Consider the following 22,265-nt stretch of genomic DNA (forward strand, 5'->3'; position numbering starts at 1 on the left):
GAGAGAGAGAGAGAGAGAGAGAGAGAGAGAGAGAGAGAGAGAGAGAGCTGGGCAGAGCTGAGGCGAAGGTCACCTTGTTCTCTGCTTTCCCAGAATTGAGGGGTGGGAGAAATTTTGTCGCAACAAAGCTTCCTTGGTTCTCTGTGTCCGTCCCTTCGGTGGCCTGTATCTATTGTCTCTTTGTTTCTGCTTCCTCATTACCCCACCATATTTTACCTTATCTGATTCAAAATTGGTGAGAGAAGTTCGACAAGAGTCACTGACCTCCCAGCGTTCCCAGAAATGGCTGTCCTGCAGCAAGGCTGCGATGCGTCAGGACCAAGGACAGCGCAAGTACCCCCCACCAAGGCGGCTCCCTCCGTTCCACGCCACGCCCTCCTGCCCCGCCCCTCAGGCATCAAATACCAGCAAGACCTCAGAGAGGTGGGTTTGTCCCAGATAAAACTGCCCAGGGTGCTATATCATTTCCTGTGTAACCTCTGCAAAACTCAAAATGTGCAGGACAGTGAGTTTCCCAGTCCTGGACTAGAGTCTGGATTCTGCAGACTCTATTAGAGAAGGACAATGGAGAAACCAGCAAAAAGGTATGTCAGATTTTGCTGAGTGTCACGTGAGACTTCTGCCAAAAGAAGTGGTCAGAATAGTCAAATGGTAATATATAAAAAGAAAGACTTTTTCTGCCTTCCCTTTGGTTGCTATTAGAAAGTGGTATTTATTGTACTTTGGGCCAATTATGTTACTTTATTAGAATGGCTTCGTAAAAAACGAGTATATAAGCTTCCCTAAATTAAAAATGTCTACTATATTTAAGTTTAAACTGTCTTTTTTTTCTTAAAACAAGGTACTATAGGTTCATCTTGAAATTTATAATCTAAAAATAGGATCTCATCAAAATACTCTAACTATTCTACTCTGGGCATTGATATACTATGTATTTACTATTTATGGCTCTCCAGATATGGTAAATGCTATACCAAAAAAAAAAAAAAAAGCATTCAACTTTATTGATAAGAACAATTTCCTGTGAAAAGTAAATCATGTGGAAAAATATGAGCTAAGAGTTTGTTGGAAAAGTAACTCAGCTTGATGTTTCTGAGGGAAGAGACATCACAAAAATCAGTAGTGGAATGGAAGATATATACAGGTTTAAAGAGAATCACAGAAATAAAAAGGAAATAATAGTTATAGACTTGCAAGTCCTTTTGTTGACAAAAACCAAGACCAAAGGAAATCCTAAATTCAATAACTTGATATTATACATTGTTGTGAACCTTGTGGAAGAGCAGAGTGTGCATAGCCACTCGGCCTTTCCCAGAGCTCAGGCCTGTGAAAAGCTTGCAAATGACCAGACACCGACTTTTTGACTCAGAACCAGGCAGGAAACCTTAGTTGCTTCTCTCCCCAGTAGGAAAGCAGGCTTTGCGTGGTCTTGAGGCAGGTACAGATGATGCTGATTTTATTTGGACTTTAATAGTGGTGCTAAATGGGTATGAATACAGCAGACAGAAAACTTTAGAACCAAGGATTTTGAGCCTTTCTGTGGCCCGAGGCACAAAAAAAAGGGGGGGGGGGTGACAGTTTTGAGGCAAATCAGATGGACAGAGGGACAAAGTGACAGAAGCTGGGGGGTCTCTGTCCTTTATCCTTTTTGTTCTGCTTGGTTTTATATATATTTTCTCCTCAGAGTGACCGAGTTACTCCTTTCCAATATATTTGTGTTTGATTCTCCTTACAGAACCCTGTGAACTACTCCACTCAGCAGTCGCCATGCAGCCTGGCCCTAGCCTAAAATTTGCGATGGGGTGTTCTAAACACCAGAGGAGTGAAATATCTAGGTGTCCAGCACTGGCCCTTTGGTCTCAGAGCTGACATGACCTGCCAGTCAGGAGCAGCATACCTGTGACACAACCTGGTCCTTGTGTGCGGTCCTAACTTGGATTGCTTCAGAGTGTAAAGGATTCAATCCTCCACTCTCCCTCCTTAACTCCCCTCTGTTCTTCCCATTCCTTGAAGATCATCTTTTCCAAAGCCCTGGCTTCCTGACCTCAGTGGTCTCAACAGTTTCTTTCTCCTTTCTCCTTATGGGGCCTGGGATCCTTTCGTCCTTTGCTCCATTTCCCTCCCCATTTCACATTCACAGACAACTCCCTACAAAAAACACTGATTCCCAAGCTTACTTTTTGCTGCATTAAGAATTCGTCTTGGGCTGGGTTGTGGCTCAGTGGTAGAGCGCTTGCCTAGCACTAGTGAGGCACTGGGTTTGATCCTCAGCACCACATTAAAAAAAAAAAAAAAGAACTAACAAAATAAAGTTATTAAAAAATTCTTCTCTTGCTATTAACCTCGGCAGAGCCTCCATCTTTCCTTCCAAGGAGTCTCCTGTTGACTTAATAAGTGACTATGCTAGTGCTAAGATGGGGAGAATGGAGTCACTGGACAGCTTTCCTCAGTAGATACTTGTGTTTTAGTAAAGTTTGGGTAGTTTCTGGAGAGCAGTGCCCTGGTCAAAATGAATCATGGCTACATAGCTACAGTTCAGGAGTTGCAGGGAGGTAATTACTTTCCACATTCTTTACTTCAGATCGTACAGGTGGCACCAGGAGCCCATTTGTAGGATGCCCTATGTTGCCTTTCCTGTCATGGAGAAGACCCTGCTGTAAATGCTAATCTCCTTGTTGTACAAGAACACTGTCTGGAGCATGTTGATATAACGTGTGTATGCCTTCTTCAAACAACAACTCAGAATATGAGGAATTTGAGATTCGGCTCACAGATTTCAACCAGGAACTAAAGGAGAAAGGCTCCAGATGTCAGATGGTTGAGAGACAGTGTCTAAGTCATAAACCAGCCCTCAGGGATTTTTTTGGTTCTCTAGGTATCATCTTAGTGATGCATCAAGTGATCAGAAATTCTAAACTGGTCCTTTGATCTCAGCCTGTACACTGAATAAAGATTTCATTTCATTTTCTCAATTTTTGTGAAATTATGAATTATCTGTTTGCAAAATCATGTTCATAACTTTCAAAACTTTATCTTGAAGTAGTAGTCTACTACAGACTCCATTTTCTTTTCTAAAAGGACTTGAGCCATAAATTTAGTCTCATATTAAATCCCACGAAGAGTTTCTATTTTCATACTAATATCTCTACTTCTTATTTTCTTGAATGAAATAGCTACAACTCAGTTTGTTTCATTTTTGCCTCATTGCTATGATACTTGTACTATGTGCTAGAGTATATACAGTGTGATGTAATGCTTGCACTCTTAGGGAGTGGGCAGCTGGAATTCTAACTAGGAAGCTCATACTCCAGAGGTAGCTACTTCTATGCTTTGTTACTTAGCACAATGCATTTCAGATAGGAATGTTTTAATTGGAGAAATTAGAAACTTGTTAACTAGCATGATGAATATTAGAAATGAGTTCTCCATGGTAAGATAATAATAACTCAAGGAACAAGGGTTGACTACTGACGTGTTCGAGAAGGGCCTCACCCTCGCATGGATGCAGCACCTCTCCTCGTAGCAAATGATGCTAAAAGGTCCTGTGTACAGCCGTGAACCTGGATGCTTGTCCTAAATGTGATAGAACTCAGCTTCTTGCATTTTGGCAGCTGTCATAAATTGATATTTTTTGTTATGCAAGAAGGTGATTGGAGGACCTGAAAGAATAGAGAGGTTGTAGCTTTTCAAGCTTAAAGATTGTTTTGAGGTTTTTTTTTTTTTTGACTTTGTTTTGGATTTGACCCAAGACTCAGTTTCCTTGTTACCTGGTAGGGAAATTGTAGGGTGGTGGCTGACAATGATACAACTCAAACTTCAATGCCTATTCTTACCTGCCAAAAGAAACCAAGAGCTGTGATTGATAGAGCAGGCGTGGCTTGGTTTGTAGCACTCAGTAGACCTGTGGAGATGGGTTTCTTGCATTGTAGTGGCAGAGCACTGGTGCCTAGGGTTACTATTCCTCTGCATGGCAAGAATGGTTTTCATTTCTCTGGTCTTATTTTAGTTGTTCTCTGATATTGTGCAACTCAAATCCTTTTTGAAAAGAGGTGGAGAGATCTAAATGAATAATGAAAATGTTTGAGCATTCCTATTGGTTTCTTTGGGCTGGGGGTGCCCATGGCTTTTCTCTTTACTCTTGGCTTATCTTGAAGTGTCACATCAACATGTGCTAATGAGACCCAAACACATCACTAGAGAGGCTCATAGAAGGGAAGGGAAGCTCAGGGGGTGGTGCAGGAGGCTGTTTCTAACTAGTCACGCCTTAATACCACTTTTCGAGGCTGTTTCTAACTATTCACGCCTTAATACCACTTTTCAAGGCTGCGTCTAAGCTCCTCACACCCAAGTAGAGGTTCTTCCCCTTTGACACCACCAAGAAGAGATGGAGCCAAGCAAGGGCACTTTAACCACCAGGTATGATGGATAAGACCGTGGGGGCCAGCAGCCTGGGGAGAAGCAGCAGGTTCCGAATTCAAACCTAGTAGCTCATCCACACATTGAACACTTGTGTGATTTCTGGAACACTGAAGGAAAATGAATGCCGAGAATTGATGGACACACCACAGGGCTCCACACGTGGCTGCCTCCTCTCCAGGTTTCTCATTCCAGTCCAGTAGCAAAAGAGTCAGAGAGTGACTCAGAGAGTTAGTAGGAACTGGTCTTGCTCTGGAGGTTTCCTCACCCAGGTGCCCAGACCGGCTTTCTGAAAAGCCTTAAATAGCTGTTGTTTAACAGACTGGTAGGTGTGAGCCCCCAGCTTGGCCTCACAGTACATGGATGGCGTGTCTCCATGGCTTGGTGTCCATGTGCTCAGCTGCGGACAGAAGGAGAAAAAGGAAATTAACCACCAGTACAAATAAGAGCCTCTACCAGAGGAGTTTTTAAGCCCAACATAATCTCTTGGGCTCAGTGTTTTCTTTTTCTTTCTCTCTTCCTTTAAAACAAAAAACCAAAATATTATAAAAAGCATCTGTGGTGCTAGTGACCCATTTCTATCAGGCAATTCTTTGGAAAACTCAGGTATGAAGAAAACTTCATCAGAAGTGTGAATGATTTAAAAGACATGTAACTTATAATTTGACTGTTATCAAAAATTTAGACTCTGGGATTAGAGATGTGGCTTAATGGTAGACTGCTTGCCTGGAAAGAATGAGGCCCTGGGTTCAATTCCCAGCACAAGAAAAAAAAAAAAAATCTCAACACTGTTTTTTCTTTCCGGAGGAGGATTAGGGGCTCAAAATGGGGCAGTGGCCATGAATGACTGTGGGCATGAACGTAACATCATGGCAGGCAGGAAAGAGGAAGGGCTTTGAGTTATTTTTCTATTTGACCAAAGGACAAAGAAAATATGATGGGTTCCCCATCAGCCTTTTGAATTATAACAGTCAAAGCTTCGGAGTCAGCATAAGGCAGGAGTCAAATATAGCTTCAATTCCCCCATCGAGGGGAAGATGGGAGGGCAGGCGGGTGATGGGGAGCCCCAAATCACACTGCAGCATCTTCTGGGGGAGAGTTTGTAGATCAGCATGCCCATCCGCTGGCCAATGTCTTTTTGAGTATGTGGAAAAGTAGAGGCCCTATTTGTTTAGCAAGATAAAATCAGTGCTTCTCTGACCTTCCAAAGTCTATAGAAGTGAGACATGGGAAAGTGGGGGCTGAGACCCTGGGTCAGAGCTGTAGGATGTCTGGCCACAGACCCATGTCCACGTACAATGGCTGTGGCAGAGGCAGAAGCCACTGCCAAGCTCAGAGCTAAGTATGCAAATTTCAGTGCCCTCTAAATTGACACACACACACATAAAAAAAAGAAAAAAAGACCCCCCCAATCCCTCAAAATAAAAAACAAAACAAAACAAACAAATAACAATTAAGTCTCTGTGCATCTCTGCTGTTCTTTTACTGGTTGCTACATCGGCTGCAACACTGTTTAACACCATTACTTCTATTTGGATTCATTGCCTGAGTACAAAGTATAAAAAATCAAGCCAAACAATTATTTATTTATTTTTTTTGGGGGGGTTATTCTTTCTGTCTTTATTTCTTCCTTTCTTTATTTTTTCCTCCCTTTGGTTACAATCTACTATGCTTTGGAAGCACATGAAAACACACATCTCAATTAAAACCCCAGAAATACAGTTATTTCCTTATTTCTGGAGGAGGAAGCAGATTCTGAAATGGGTAGGCTTCAGGGCTGGGGAGAAATCCTGACCCTGAAATTCACTGCCTGTGAAATTTTGAGGAAAATTATTCCACTTCGTAGCTTCCTTATATCTGAATATATTAGGAATAACACTGAGGACAGTATTGACTTCAAAAAGCTTCCATGTGATTTTCTTATGACACCCTGGGTTCAGCGGGGGCAGGGCCTGGCCACACTGTGTTCTGCAGTAAGCTTTCCTGTGTGACCCCCAAGCTCCCACGCTGCTAGTCTGGGGACCACACTTGGGTGGTGGAGTGTCAAGTCTATGGGGGACACTTTGCGTGGCCTGGGCAGTGGAGAGGAGGAAACACTACGGGAGCTGGTTTTTGCGTCCTATGTCACCCTCACCACAGACCAAATGATGGTCCCTGGCCACGAGCCTGAGTCCTGTTGCAGCTAGCTTTACCCCAGAAAGGACAGGTGTGACCTACCCTACCATACAGCCGTGCCCAGCGGGCAGAGAACACGTGCTTGCAGAGCCTGGAGGAGCCCCCGCAGCTCCTCCTGCCGGTGGTGGCATTAATAATCTCCAGGTCTGCGTTGCCCACGACCCAGTTCACACTGAAGTGGGGCGACTTCCCTGGCTGCCGGGCCTCTGCATTACTCACTCCTGTCAAGAGGGAGACAGAAAGCAGGCAAGCATTAACATCCCTGGCCCCGCACTGGCCTCCCGCGAGAGCGCATCCTGGGCGGTGACACCCGCGCTTGAGCTAGTGCAGAGTCACACATGTCATTCCGCTTTCCATCTTCAAAACGAGGGCAGTTCATGTTGAGGTGATGGTACTTGTACAACTGGAGGGTGGAAATCAAGCACGGCCCTGAGGACAGTCTCATGCTCAAAAGTCACTGCTGGCCCCTGTTTTTAACCTTTCAATTTAAAGGATTTTTATGCGCAGTTTAGTAATAATAAAACTCAGCCCAGGTTTTTTTCCCCTTCTCTAAATGTTTGTTGAGTGAATTAATGAACAAACAGAACTGTGTATAAACAAGTTAAGAAAGTGTGTTTATTTGACACCCACTGCATGCCCAGCCCTCTTCAAGGTAAAACACTGAGGTGGTAAACAATACCAGGCAGATCCTTAGGCTTATAGTTTAATTAATGAGAAAAAAAAGCACTAATATAAATAAGAGAGATATAAGAGTATGGGATAAGTAATCAAACAATGTGATCTAGAAATAGCACTAGCTACAAAATTTGCAAGCCTCACTGCAAAAATAAACATGAAAGTCCCCTTGTCTGAAAGTTATCAATGAGTTTTAAGACCACAGCAGAATATGAATCCAAATGTAGGTTCTACTAAGCTCAGGTTCCCGGGGTGAGTCATGCGTCCATGAAACTGGTGCTGCCCCAAAGCATCCAGATTTTCCAGGGAAGTCCTTGTTTTTAGATGAATTTCCCCTTGTCAGAGTGTGCACTGTGACTTTGAATCAGAGTGCACCAACCTGGTGGTCACAGCCTCCTACAGCAGAGTGGAGGGAGAAAGCAGAGCCCTCCCACTTTGCAGTCTGGGGCCAGCCACACTTCTCAGCTCCTAACCTCAGCCCAGTGTCAACTTCTGCCCAGCCACCCTGCAGTGCTCCCCTGCTGATCAGGACTTCCTGGAGATGCTGGGCGAGGTGTCTGGTGAGCATGTGCCTGGCTCTCCTCGTCCAGGGACACCATCCTGAGGATCCCAACCCGTCTAATATTGTGGTGCTGCTTTGCCTTCCCATATGTTGTCTTTCTTCTTCCCTCCTGAAGGTTATGTTTGCCAACCTGTGACCTTGGGGAGGTCCCCATGCTGCAGTAGTTTGGAGGCGAGGTGCCCCAGATGACCATGGCCAGATGGTTTCCATGTGCTGGACTTCCTTGTGGCAACCCTATGCGTAATAGATTTGACCCTCATCATTTCTAGAGGCTGTGCCATATGGTCCAGTCTCTGCTGAGTCTCATGGTCCAACCATAAAAATAAGTAGGGAAGGAATTTAGTCTCTGTTCACTCCAAGAAAATTCTGGGATGTTTGGTTTGTAACCCAGAAACCCTGGTCATGTGACCCTTATCAGTGCCTCTTGAATCTCTCACCATACCCAGGGCCCCTGCAGCGTCTCCATGATACTTTCCCCAAACTCAGCCCAGCTGAACCTCTCGGCCCTCTTGTCCAGTTTCACCTTATGAAGGTCAGTCCTGACGCTCCAGCCCTGCCCGTGTCTCCATGTGCCTTGGGTCCTACTTTCCAGCAGGACACATGAGGTAAAGGGATGCAGCAGAGCCTCTCAGGTGCAGGCCCTGCATCTTGGAGAGATGGGAGCCTGCAGAGAAGCATGGGAGTTTTTGGCAGGTACACTGTGTTTAGGCCACTGGGATGGCTGCTCAGAAGTCCCAGCCATGTGTCACTGATGTTGGTGGAGAAGCCCAGGTGTTGGGAAAGCAGTCCAGGCGCCAAGCACTGGCTGGCTGAGCACAGTCAAGTCCTGCAGTAGACTCCCTGTGCTGGAACTGTCCCCGTGCTGAGTGGAAGCTCAGCACACAGTGCCTTTGTGGACACAGACTTCATTTAAATTCTGGGGGAGAGCCCATCAACTCGGAGCTGCAAAGCCACAGACCCCAGGATCCTTCTGCATCCCCAGCTTCACCCCGGGTCCAGGGGCTTCTTGGATAGATAGAATGGAGGCCCACTCTCTGAGTACACTGACATCTGAGTTTTCTGTCTGCCACTTACACAGCCTGGACTTCACACTGAAAGTCACCCTATGACCTTCCTCTGGTCATGCATGGCCAGTGTTGGGTGTTTAGGCTAATTCTATTTGTGTCAGCTTTTTCCTAGAAGTGATTCTTTGTGGTAGCTGCCCACCCCTGAGAGCTGGGCAGAGGGGACAATCTGGCCCATTGGCAGCCATGGGCTGTCCTACTGGGCAGGGACCACCTTGGCAGGAGGAGGCAGCTGCTGAGGTCAGGGATGACTGGGTACCAAGAGAGACGGTCATTGCCCCAGATTTATGCAGCCAGGCTCAGCAGCATGGCCGCCTCCTTGTCCTCCTCCTCCTCCCCTCCCCTCCCCTCCCCTCCTATCCCTCTAGTCTCTACAATGGGCAGGGCTGACCACTGAGGCTCAGAGCTCGGTTTTCTCCAAGGTGCTAAACTCTGCCCTGAGGAAACCCTGGAGTGCCTGATGTCAACATGGGACATGCCCGGCTCCTGGCAGGGCGCGTCGCCTCCTGCCCTCTTCTCTGTGCTGTCAAAGTGTTGCTGGCTCTCAGCGCACAGACACCTGCCTTGGAGAGGGCCCAGCTGCAGCCTCACTGGGCTCTGCTCCCAACATCCTTGGCTGCCAGCCTCACAGGGGCCCAGATAGCACTGGGAAGGCAGCCACGAGGGTGCTCATGTCAACTTTGCATGCGCTCTGCTCCACATGGGGGGGGACAAAGGGGAAGAAAGGAAGGAACACAGGCCGTGCTGCGAGGGAAAGTGTGGCTGATGGGCCCCTGGGATTCCACTTGCAGACAAGGCTTGTGCCTCAGGAATCTGGAGACTTGAGTCCAGGCCCATCTTCTCTCTGGGACCCTGGTACACGCTGTTCTTTTTCCTTCCTTTGCTTTCTGACAGGGTAACTTTGTTTCACAAGGTGATGTGAAGATCAAACAGGTCAGATAAGAGCACTTTTAAGGCATTAAGTGTTATGGGTATTGTTATTTCCATCCGGAGGAAGATTTAAAGGTCAACTCTAGTTTGTTTAGTGCTTTCAAAGTCACACAGATCAAAAAATGTTCCCAGTTAGTTACTCCATTCCCTGGAACAATTAGGTAATAACCCCATTCACTTAGATACACCTAATTATTTTGGGGAATGGAGAACTCATTGACCAAAGGCCAGGATGTCTTTTCTGTTAAACATTTTTGTTTTCATATGTGTTTGTTCAACATATGGCCTTACTACCTCTGTAGGAGACCTAATTGTCTACTTATACTTTGAGCCTCTAGTTTAAGGATTATCTCCCTTCTGTCCTTTGTTTGCAACAACAACAACAAAAAAGACTTTCCAAAGCAACCTGGAAGAATGACAATCTCGCCATCCGCCTTTAAAAATAAATCCACCATAAAGATAAAGCACTTGGAATGTTTACTAAATATTCATGCCAGCAGTACAATTTTTGACATCACTGTAATTAATGATGGCTGCCGATTATACCCAAGGAGATGAAGCCACTATGCCAGACTCACTTGAATCTAATATGTAAATTTACCAACGTACAAGGGAACATACAGTTACCTCACAGAACATTCATGTCAGTCTGATGTTATGTTCTCTTTCTGCAGGCAAACCCTGCACAGATACAAATCTCCTGGTCACTGTGATGGAGCCAGGGACAGTAGTTGTATTGCCCAAACATTGACCACCACCAGGCTACTTCTTTACTCCAGAGGGATGAGTCCTCCTGGAAACAGGTGTGAAAGCTCTGGGGTGGCTACCTTTTCCTACCTGTCATGAATGCCTTGTGCCAACCTGTGCTACTTTGATTTGTTTTCCCACTTTCCTGTTTCAGGATGATTCTCTCCTTTTTTTTCCCTTGATCTTGTATCACATCAACATATATAATTCCTCAGCTGAGCTGATCTTCTGGATATATATTAACAGGATTCATAGGTGGCCCCTATTTTACTTGTTTGTTTCCTCCTGGAGGACATTCTTGGTTTCAAAGGAAACTTTTTCACATATAGGAATGACCTCACTATTTCTATATTGATTTTATCATTTTACGTCGACTCCCTGGGTGCTGTTTCGTAATTCCTGCCTGTCAACATGTACACACAGGATCCTCCATGGAGTGTTTTCAAGAGCTCATTTGTCCGTTTTCTCACATTGTATTTATTGAGCCTTTTTAGGCCAAGGAGTATCGGGATTTTGAAACTTAGGGCCCAGACTGTCTAACTCAGTGTTGAATCGTGATATTTTAGATGGTACTGGACATGTTTGCTCAAATCTAGAAATGAAAGTCTGGTTTGTATTTATGTGTTTAATCGTTTTTTTTTTTTTTTTCTTTCTCTCTATGGTTAGGCACTTTGAAAAGGAAAGAAGAGTGTAAATTCCTGGCCTATACTTCCTGAAGTAGACATCAGACATGAAATGATTGAAGACTAAACTGGAGTCCCTAGGACACTGTAAATGACAGTCCCAGGTGTACCTAAGACCTGCTCCACATGTTCCTCAAGACAACACATTAGCACAAACCTGGAAATCTAATGCGCTCAGAAAGTATAACAGCACCTCCTGTCCCCATTCACAGCACGAAGGTTCTTCAGCCGTCTCCCTCCAGTGAAAGACAGCAATGGGTCAGAGTGTGACAGCTGACCTGGTACACCCGAGTCCTGGTTCAGATTTTAGGGGAACGCTTTTGTGGCCTGAGCCCAGAAAACCTGAGCACTGTGCCAAAAAGAAAAGAGTGTCCTCATCGTGAACCCATGACAGACCAACACTCAGACACCGCCATGTGATAAATGGTGTTGGCTTAAGTCTGTGGACTTCATTACACACCCATGCTGGGGCATCCTGTTCCTCTCTGCAGATCGCCCTAAATAAGGTTCTGGGCACTTGTTCCCTGACATCCAGAAATTAAACCAAATCAAAATAAAACTAACTCAATAGGAGCCCTGGAAAATTTGCCTTTAGTAAATTTTGTCATTAATGAATTGCTTTGTATCACAAGAACAATACTGCATATTTTAATTTGGTTTCCATCTGTAGGGAAAATTATACTTTAACTATGTAGCACTGTATTCGGCTTCCTTGGTTGCTGTTAAACAAATCGCTATAAATGTGGTGGCTTAAAATGTCAGAGCTTTACCCTCCTGCAGTTCTGAAGATCTTGAGTCTGCAGTCCAGGTGTCAGCAGGACCCTGCTCCTCTCTCTGGAGGCTTTGGGGGCAACCCCTTCTTGACTTTTCCAGCTTTTGGTGGCTACAGCCATTCCTTGGCTTATGGCCACATCACTCCAATCTTAGCTTCTGCCTTTGCCTGGCCTCTCACTGGATTTTCTTATATGAAACCACATGTAGGACCCCACTGAGATAGTTCACATCTCCCCATCTCATGAACCTTAATTTAATCACACCTGCAGGGACCCTTTTTCCAAATGAGGCAATTTATGGGTCCCAGGGATTAGGACTTGGTATCTCTGGGGGCCACTATTCAGCCTAGAACAAGTACTAACTCTGAAATGGGAACTCGGTCTATGGACCAAGTGCAAACTCTTCCTGAAGGAGGAGTCCTGCCCTCTGGGCCCTGTTTTCTGGCAGAGTGGCAGGTTTGCTGGGAGAAAGCAGCTATCTCTCAGACTGCTTCCAGCCAGACTCCCTCTTCTTGTGGTTGGTGGTCTGGGCAGAGGAGAGTTCTGGGGATGTTCTTGAGCAGAACAAGGGAGGCACAGAGCCTGCAGCAATACTTCTGTCTGAATGCTGAAGGCTGTGGCTCCCTCCATCCAGCAGGATCCTGCACTTAGATGCTTGTGTAGAAAGGGCAAGAAAGGGGGAAGAAAGAAAGGTGTTCCCGAAAACCTGTGTCACCTGGGGGAGGAACAGGATCTAGCACTGTTTTTCCTTTAGTAATTCCTTCCAAACAGTCTTGGAAATAACTCCTCCCTCCTAATCAGTTTCTCTATCAGAATAGTCTCTAAAGGAAACGTGCTATTCTGCTACTTTTCCTATCCCCTACTATCCACCCTCCCCTCCCCTCCCATCTTCGCTCTCATATCATGAGCTTTGTAATGTTTTGAACAACCAATAAAAAAAAATAAATTAAAAAAAAAGGAAACATGCTAAAGGAAGTTGGCTCAACCTGATACCTAACCTAGAGGTATGTTGACACTCATTGATTTGTAAATATGTCCCACAACCTATGGGTTAGTTGTCCTTTATGAATTTTTTTCTGGAGTGATATCTTATTTCAAGGTAGATCTGTTTGAGAATAACCTGGTCGCTACTAGCCTTGGACACAGAGATCCTGTGAGGTTCACTAATGGAGGGAGATGGGCCCAATGAGGTTGAGTGCCCTGTCATTTTAGTGACACAATCATGTAAATAGGCTGGGCTCTGGAAATAGACCAAGGTCAAGTATCATGTCTATGACTTCCTGGCAGAATGACCTGGGATCAGTTCACAACATGCCACTCTTCCTTCTCCTCCCGCCAGCTGCTCTTAAATTATTACTGCTGTCACTGTGACCACTGCTGTTACTCTGGCCATTATTTAAGAGCAAAAGGAGTGAGTCCACAATTGATCCATGAAAATGAATTTAGTATGGCTCACATAGCTATATAAAGAGGCCTTACTTAAAAAATCCTTATTTACTTTTAGCCGAAAAAGGCATTATATAAGTGAGACATTACAGCGTGTCTTTAAATAGCAAGCGAGCCTACTATATTTAAAATGTAATTCACTTTTCCAAAATTAAATTTACACAAGACATTTCAGGGATGTAATTTTTACATGAAGCGAGGCAAGTCTATAATACAAAGTAGCATTACATTTAATTTTGTGAAATGAATGGACTAGCATGCTTCCAGGTATGTGTGGAATCATAAAGTTGCAGGAATAGAAGGGACCTCCTGAATTTTATACGCTGTCAGATACCCTGGGGGTGCTCACCTTCTCTCTCCCCCCACACACATGTAACGGAAGCAGAATTAGTAAACTTATCATAAATTTATGGATTTGGGGTAACCAAGTACTAACCTGTATTAATTAATTTTATTCATTATCATTAACACGAACATCATCATAATTGCCAGTAATTTTATAGTTACTGTCTTGTCTTAATAGAGCGTATTCAATGGAAAATATATGAAATGTGCTGCAGAGTTAGGACTTCGGGTGGATCCTGTCTGTGGTGAGAGGGTCTTGACAAGGTCTCTGGGTATTTGAAGAAACAGTCTTTTACAGTCTCTCGCTTGCTGCTTTCATCCACTAATTAATGATAACCGAATGGCCAAAGGCATGTGATTGAAGGGTGTGTATCACAAGTCACCATGCTGGCTGCACCCCATGAAGGCTGTGTGGGACAGTGAGTGTCACTGGGCTGGTGAGGCTGGGCATCTTCTCCTCTCAGGAGAGCTTTTGGCTCTGCTGATCTTCAGGTACGGTGTTTCTAGAGCCAGTGGGATTGTGACCTTATTCATGAGGCTAAAGGACTACGGTTTTAATTCCATGTAGTTTGAAGTGCCTAGGCCCACATCAAAAGATGTGAAAATTCATGGCAGGAGAAAAAGTTTGCATTTAAATTTTTTTTTTTTTTGGTGAGTAATTTGATTTCATTTATTGAGTTTTGGCTATGTTTAAGCATTTTCCAGGGCTCTAAAAAGAATACTAGATAATATATATAATTAGTGTTAACTCTTTTTTTTTAGTTGGACACAATACTTTTATTTCATTTATTTTTATGTGGATGATAACATTCTTGGTCCCTGTAAGGACTGTAATTATTTCAAAAGATGTGGAACAAAGGAGCTTCATCAGAATATGGTCACTTGTGGTTTGAATTTGTTTTTTTCTTGCCACTGAAGTATCTGAGATATAATCATAAGCCAAGTTTCAGACCAAATGAAAATGTGAACGATTTTCCTTGCTTTTTATTCTGCATTGTCTATTCGAGGTCATTTTTCTTATGCTCAAGTAGCAAGGAGGTGGAGTTGGAGTCTCTCAATTTTTGTCTTCCTGGCGATGTTATTTTGCCCCCTTATTTTTGAAGAGTACTCTTACTAGAAACAAGATTTTAAATTGAGGTTGATTTTCTAGTAACACTTTTAAAGATGGCATTTCCTTTTTCCCCCCTTTTTTTGGTTTTCCAAGAATCAGCTATCAGTCTGATATAGCTCCTTTGAAGGTAAAATGCCTTTTTTTTCCTGACTACTTTTGAGATTTTCTTTTTTTTGATTGTTTTCTTTAGGCAATTATTACTGCTGAGATGAGGATTTAAAGTCTTCCTCTTGGGGTAGGAGTGCATCTAGATCTGCAGTTTCCTGTTCTTCATTTGTTGTGGAAAGTTCCTTGCCATGATTTCTCTAAACCTCGATTCAGCTTCATCCTTTCTCTTTCCTTCTGGAAATCCTATTACCTGTGTATCCGGTTTTCTCACTCTGCTGTTCACCTCTCTTTTGTGTGTTTCCCTCTGTATGGTTAATTGTGTGTGTCAACCTGGCTAGGCTGTGGAGTCCAGTTGCTTAGAAAACTACCAGTCTAAAGGTTGCTGTAAAGATGCTTTTAGAGGTGATGAACATTGAATTCCTTAGACACTGAGTAAAGCAAATTGCCCTCCACAATATGGGTGGGCCTTAGCCAATCAGTTGAAGGTCTTAAGAGCAGAGATTGAGGTCTCCTGAGGAAAAAGAAATTCTGCATTCAGATGGCTTCTGGACTCCATGCTGCAGATCCCACTTCAAATGCGATTCCAGCCTGCTGGCCTGCCCTGTGCATCTTAGCCTTGCCAATCCCTAGAGTTTTATGAGCCAAATCCTTAAAGTATCTTCTCTATCTATCTATTGTCTATCTATCATCTATACTCCATTAGTTCTGTTTCTCTAGAGAACCCTAATATACTTTCTTTTTTTGCGCTGCCATGTTGCATTCTAGAAGTTTTCTTTGGAACTAAGCTCCAATTTCCTAGTTGCCTCTTTTTGCTTTATTTTTTTTCTACAATACACTTACATTTTGCCTCTTGTTTGTCTTCCATACTGAGATGCCATTACCCAGTTTGGATTTCTGATCATTTCATTCACTTCTTGATTTCCAGTGTAGGATTGTGCCTGGAACATTGTAAGTAATCAATATGTATTTGTTGAATGACTAAAAGGATGCCTGGATTATGTTGATAAGTTGTTGATGTTGGATGAATTAAATGTATCAATAACTGAAGTATTTTCCTCAATCAGTTAAAATAGGACAAAACAGCATGCTCAAATATTCTTTTAAAGATCACGCATTTTATACAAAGCTTTTATGAAAAACTTGTTGCTTATCCATCATCTATCTATATTTGTTGGAATGTAAAAATAGCATTACAAATTACCTACCATCTGGAAAAAAAACCTATTTGCTATCACCTCAGTGAGTTATTTTGCAAAATACTATTGATCATTAATTTTAGAAATTTCTCCTGAATTAAAAGAGGCCTGACATTTATATAAGATTCTTCAATTTAGTGTGATAATATTTTAAAAATCTGAACTCACACAAAGATATGAATGTAAGTAGCATCAGAGAGGTATCTAGAATGTGAAAAATAGGATGGTATTGGGTAAAATTTTTCAGGTTATAGTTGGTGAACATTTTTATAAGTAACATACTTCTGATTAATTAAGTTGCTATGCAACATGAATGTCTGAAGGATCTTCTGATAGACATGCCAACTATCCAGTTTTATTATTTCAGGAAAATGTGCATTATGAAGAAATAAGGCTGATGATCTATTTTATCACCAATATTGTAATGTCCATCACATGAACATAGGCCAAGAGTCTTTAATAACTCATGGTTCTAGCAATCAATTTTCTGGACCTCTCTCTCAAGTTTTAAGTTGATTGTCAAGATCTTTTTGCATACTTAAAAAAATCATCACAGGTTTATCTTTTTTGTGAAAAAAGAAAGTTCAGGATTGAAAAACATATCAGTTAAATAAGCCATTGACTTGAACAAAGAATTTATCCATCCTACCCAGATTTTTCTCTTTGTTGTGATTTATTTTTTCTTTTTTTTTTTTTAGCAATTTATTTATTTATTTAAGTTGTTGATAGACCTTTATTTTATTTTATTTATTTATTTTTACCATATGATTTATTTATATTTTTTTAGTCATACATGACAGCAGAATGTATTTTGACATATAATACCTACATGGAATGTACATACATCAATCATAATGTCTATTCTATTCTGCTGCCCTTCCTATCCCCCCTATTTGTGATTTATTTTTTCTTAATGAAGAAAAGTAAAATTTAGACTTGAGTTTAAGAGTTCACAAAAGCATATATCCTGAGCTTGGTAGAGCAAGGTGTCAAATTCAACTAGTTTTATGTCATATTTTTTCTAAAAAGATGAGTATTCAAGTCCAGATTTTTTTATTAATTATTATTCTTATCATTTTATTTTCCCTTTACTGAGTTCATGAGAAAGATCAATGGCAACTTCCTTTTGAGTATCTGCTCTTGAGTGACAGTGCACCTTCTGCTGAGGAATTCTGGGTCATGACAGCTTTCCTATGGGCTTCTGATCCTGAAGTTTGCCATAGATTAGCCGGGAGTGTGCAGAAGTCCTCAAGTATATCTTGCAAGAATATTAATATGCACCTTATGACTGTGTCAATAAGGGGTTCTTTTTCAGCTTGGCTGCTTCTTTCTAACCCAAAACTGAGTAAGCCATATCTAAATTGCAGGCCTTCATTCCACTAATACATGAGCTTCATCTTCTCAGCAATTCTGCAAACTGACCTTGAGGAAGCATCGAGCAAATTTCATTGGCTTGTTTGAGTGTGCTTTTTATTATTGTCTTTACGCAAGATCTCTCTCCTTTTTTTGCAAGACATTCTGATGATTTCCTTTCAAAATGTGCATGATTGGTTTTTAAATATCCATCAAGACCAATGCAGTCACTGTTTAGGGGTTGGGTGCAGGTTAGATACCAAGGTTTAGGCTCATTCGCGTTTCTATAATAGTGAAAATCATGTTCTAGATAAACACCTAAGCACAGACTAAAGCATTTAGTCAGAATGGCCTGGCTGTGATGGGGCAGATGTCACCTGGATGAGAGGGTAAAAAAGGAGTCTCAGAAGCTTTGCTGTATGTCACACCACCCAACTATGTCAGGCGACTCTATATTTCTCTTCGTTGTCTTTTAAAAATGCAATGATTTCACACTTAAAGAAAAAAGATAATTCCCATTTTATTTATGTCGATATGTTCCTGGATGAATATATCATTTAAAAAGAGTGTATCATGGAGGCTGGATGCCCAGAAAGTAATGTGCTGGTACCCAAAGGAGGCATAGAAGCTACTTCCTTGACAGTGGCCTGATAACAATGGTTGTATTTGTATTTTTGATTTCCTTGTTCTTATGAAATTTAAATAATTCTTTATTAGTAAATAAACACAGAAGAATGTGGACAACCCAAATAGCCAAAATCATGAAAAAAGAACTCGTAACTCATCCAAATAGATGCAAACTCAAATTTAACTTGGAAATCAATCTAAGAACTACATTACATTTGGGGGGGGCACCCAATATAAGAATGTTTTCATCTAGTTTCAAACCAGCCATGCTGGGTCTTGTTCAGAGATGCCTTGGGCATTCAATCACAGTAAGAAGTTGATTTCAAGAAAAGATGGCAGAAAGAAAGAAAGGAAAAAGGAAAGCAAATAAGAGGATGAAGCTGAGCCCAAAGTAATATTTTATCAGAATTGCTGAAATTATTGACTGTTTAGACTCTACAGAGTCAGAGTTGGAGGCAAATCGTTCAGTTCCTTGCTTGCAACAGGCAGGTCCTTTGTATTATCTCAGAGATCATGAGAACCGTGGGCAGAGAAGAAGGCTCAACAAGCTTCAGTGGGATGGCTTGCCTATCCCACACCAATTTGCCATTAGTTACACGTTGCCACCTCTTCAGCTAGTCTTGCTTTGCACTGTTAATTTTTATGTGATTAAAAAAATAATAGACATCTGGGGCTGGGGTTGTGGCTTAGTGGTAGAGCGCTTACCTCACATGTGTGAGGTTCGATCTGGGTTCCATCCTCAGCACCACATAAAAATAAATAAAGGTATGTGTTCATCTACAACTAAAAAAAAAATTTAAAAAAATAGATATCTAAGAAATTATACTATTTTGCCATGGAATGCAGTGTGGTGCATTGAAATAATTTAGGATTTATAATCAATCAGGTTTGAATTAAAATCTTGCTCCCTGTTGATAGAGCATCTTCAGCAAGTTATTGAATTTTCTGAATTTCTTTTGACATATGAAAAATGTAGGTAATACCATTTGATGTTGGTTGGAATGAGGATCAAATGAGAAGATATATGTCATGAACTTGGTATATTACAAGGCCATACCTATTCAAGAACTCCCTTCTCTAAACGATACAAGCCATCTTTAGAAAGAGACTTCAGAACTTTATAATAATTGCCCCATTCAGATCAGGCCCCTCTCAATGTTCACCTCCTCTCAGCTCCAAGGAAACTAACTACCCATAGGCTGTTCCTTGCCCAAAAGCTGTTATGATTTTGTCATGGAACTCTGCAGCCCTGGACACAACTATCAGTTGGATCAAAATGCAGAGTTTTCTAGCTTGGACCTGTGAGGTGAACTGAGACTCTGCCCACCAGGCACATCAGAGACCACTTAGTGACTAAGACCCAACAACACCTCTATGGAGGTTGAAGGAGATAGGTGATCAGCTGAGGGCAGAAGTAGGGACAGGGACAAACAACAAACAGCAGCAGAGCAGGTGCCCTGAAGGTAAGGTCCCCCTAGCATGGAGGCACCATCTTGCTTTATTAATATTAACTTATCCCTAGGATGGTGGTAAAGGAATCACCCCTTCCACAATAGCTCAGCTCCATGTCATAGTAAAGAAAGGTAAAGCCTTAATGAGTTAACATCTATTTAACATTTCTGTATCAAATACAGCCACCTCTTTCAAATAGCTTGCTGAAGTTCGCTAATTTTCACTACAAGTTCTCCTTCACTGGATATTCACAAGACTCTGGGAGATCTTGTGGATGTGACAACAGGGGAAACCAGTCCCAACATGAGTTGGTTTTGAATCCAATGCCACGAAAGTCTCTCCACTGCTAACAAAAAGTGGTGGGATTTCAGACTATTAGGAATAGGGTCTCATAAATTTAAAAATTTTAATGCATGAAGGTACAATGATCTCTTAGGGATGTATAGAGGTGAAACCTTTCCTCTTCTGCCTCTGTATTTTAACTTCAAAGTCTGTGATCTTATCTCCCACAAAAATACATAGAAGGTGTTCAGTCTTTGAATGGTCGAGATTGTAGAAAAAATGAAGAAATGGATTCACTTTTGTGATAGAAGACATCTTTTCTTAAGTATCTGCCTAGCGTAGTTATGTGTTGTGCATGAATTATTTCTTTTAAATCCCACCACTTCTCCCAAGAGGCCCTACTTTGCCTCTGGTTTTGTAATGTAGAAAAATTTTGGAATCTTGGGAATAAATCTTAGGCCCAAGTACTCCATCTCCAACACTACAATTAGCTTTTTTATGTTATGTTTTCTCTTTCTGGTGATCTAGTCTTAAACCAAAGCAGCAAAGCTCAGGGGTGTTGGTCTCTAGGATCTTGGAGCAGAGGCTGTGCCTCTCTTGGGTAAAGGTATCTCTGCCTCTTCCTCAGTGTGTTTGTCTGATTTTGCCACCAGCAGTTTCCAAAGAGAGCTCTCCTCCTCAGCCAGGGGGCTGACTCAGGGGCCTAGTGTTTTCCTCCAAGTCCCCACAATGAGGCTTACAGAGCATTATTAAAATCCACACATTCCTTCCATTTGTTTCTAGTCAGTTCCACAAACCGGGACGTTTGCTTAATGTGGAAGACCAGTGGGCACAGTGGGTAAATGTCACCTTCCTACTGAGACTTCCTACTGGCTTCTTTTGAGTGCACACAGAACTTGACAGGTTCCCCAATGTTTTCATGGCTGTGTGACCCATGACCCTTGTGGCCAGCTGTATGCCAAGCAGGCTGAAGTGCCAGGGATCTCTAAGGATGCCTGTGCTCTGTGGGAGATAGGTAGGCGTGTGGCCTGGCTCAGAGCTCACTGAGTCACCTTGCTGCCTACTCCATCCTGCCCCTTAAAGCACAGTGACCCTGAGTCCTGCAGACCTACTTCTGGCTCTGGGATATGGCTGCCACCTTCCTTCTCCATGCGGGTGCTGGGGCCTCTTAGGCAGGCAGGTCATTAGTGGGGTCTAGGTTTACTGGCTCCTTTATACACTGCAGTGAAAATGTCACACTGACCTGAGATATGCTGGGTCCCATTATGAATTTGGCTAAAATGCTGCCTATTTCTATATTCAGAGAGCCATACTATTTTGCCTCCTTTTCTTTTTTAAGTCTTTAGATCATTGAAATTTTGCTTACTATCTTCAATAGTTACTCATCAAAATTAATACAGTTGGCTCCCACTTGGTAGTGGTACCGTTGGGGGCTGTCTGCAGCTGGCCCATTGATAGGGAAGAGACTGTGGATCCCCCGATGGTGTTCACTTACCACTGAGAAGAGGCCGGTTGTGTCGGTATGACGTGGGCAGCTGCCCAATGTCCTCCATCCTGTGGCTCATGACCCGAGAGAGGTGGCCTGTGTGATGCAGGCTTCCCACGATGATGCTGTGGAGGTACACAGGCTCGATGAAGTGACAGAGGAGAGCTCCTTGTAGTCCCAGGACGTTCCACCTGGAATGAAAAGCAAGGGTGGAGCTGGTGGGATTCTCTCACCTGCCGGAGGGCACAGGGACAGCTGCCCTCAGCCCACCCAGGGCACTGAGGGAACAGCCTATTGTACAGTGTGGGCTTCTTTCTGCCCTTCAGCAAACTGGTCCTCGAGGTGTCACTCTTCCCATCATACAGATGCTGGAAGGGCCCGCCTGGGAGCTGCCCAGACACGGTAGAGCCATTAGGCTGGCCTTGGCCTGTGGCCACTAATGATTCTAAGCGGCTTCAACGCAGTGGGACTGAGCTAGCAGCGCCTCTGCATGTTAATAAACTCAGCTTCCTTCTCTAGAAAATGAGCCGTTAGACATAGAAGAAGCTATATGTTCTCTTGGGGACTTAAAATTAGATTCTTTAAAAAAGACACTCTGTCCCCAAAGTGAATCTGAATTTTTCTTTATATTAGCTGGGAAATATCAGAAATTCAATTCGTTTATTTCAGTTTAGGGAAAAATACTGTCTTCCCCTCCCTTTGTCCTTAGCAGTCAGAATGACCTACTGTGTTGAAATTAAATGACATTAATCAATGACCTTGTTTTGGTCTAGGGATGATTGTGATTTTAGAAGTCCAGATCAGAGAGAAAAAGACAAGGCCATTTTCTTTGAA

At 42.7% G+C, this 22,265-nt stretch overlaps 1 protein-coding gene across 2 annotated transcripts in view; it reads right to left on the reverse strand.

Annotated features, from left to right (window-relative positions):
* Positions 1–6: 6 nt before the first annotated feature.
* Positions 7–22,265, reverse strand: part of Adarb2 (adenosine deaminase RNA specific B2 (inactive)) — a 474,517-nt gene continuing 452,258 nt past the window's right edge. Inside the window, exons 8-11 of one of the 2 annotated variants that reach the window (XR_007351071.1) lie at positions 21,441–21,622; positions 6,634–6,812; positions 4,315–4,816; positions 7–4,273 (exon numbers count right to left, since the gene is read on the reverse strand). Coding sequence is in view for 1 of the 2 variants with exons in the window: in XM_015495145.2 (XP_015350631.1) it covers positions 4,640–4,816; positions 6,634–6,812; positions 21,441–21,622 (538 nt within the window). In the remaining variant the exon portion in view is untranslated. The other variant, XM_015495145.2, reaches the window with a different exon arrangement.

Source organism: Marmota marmota, unplaced genomic scaffold (genome assembly GCF_001458135.2).
Source record: "Marmota marmota marmota unplaced genomic scaffold, marMar, whole genome shotgun sequence".
Classification (NCBI taxonomy): Eukaryota; Metazoa; Chordata; class Mammalia; order Rodentia; family Sciuridae; genus Marmota; species Marmota marmota.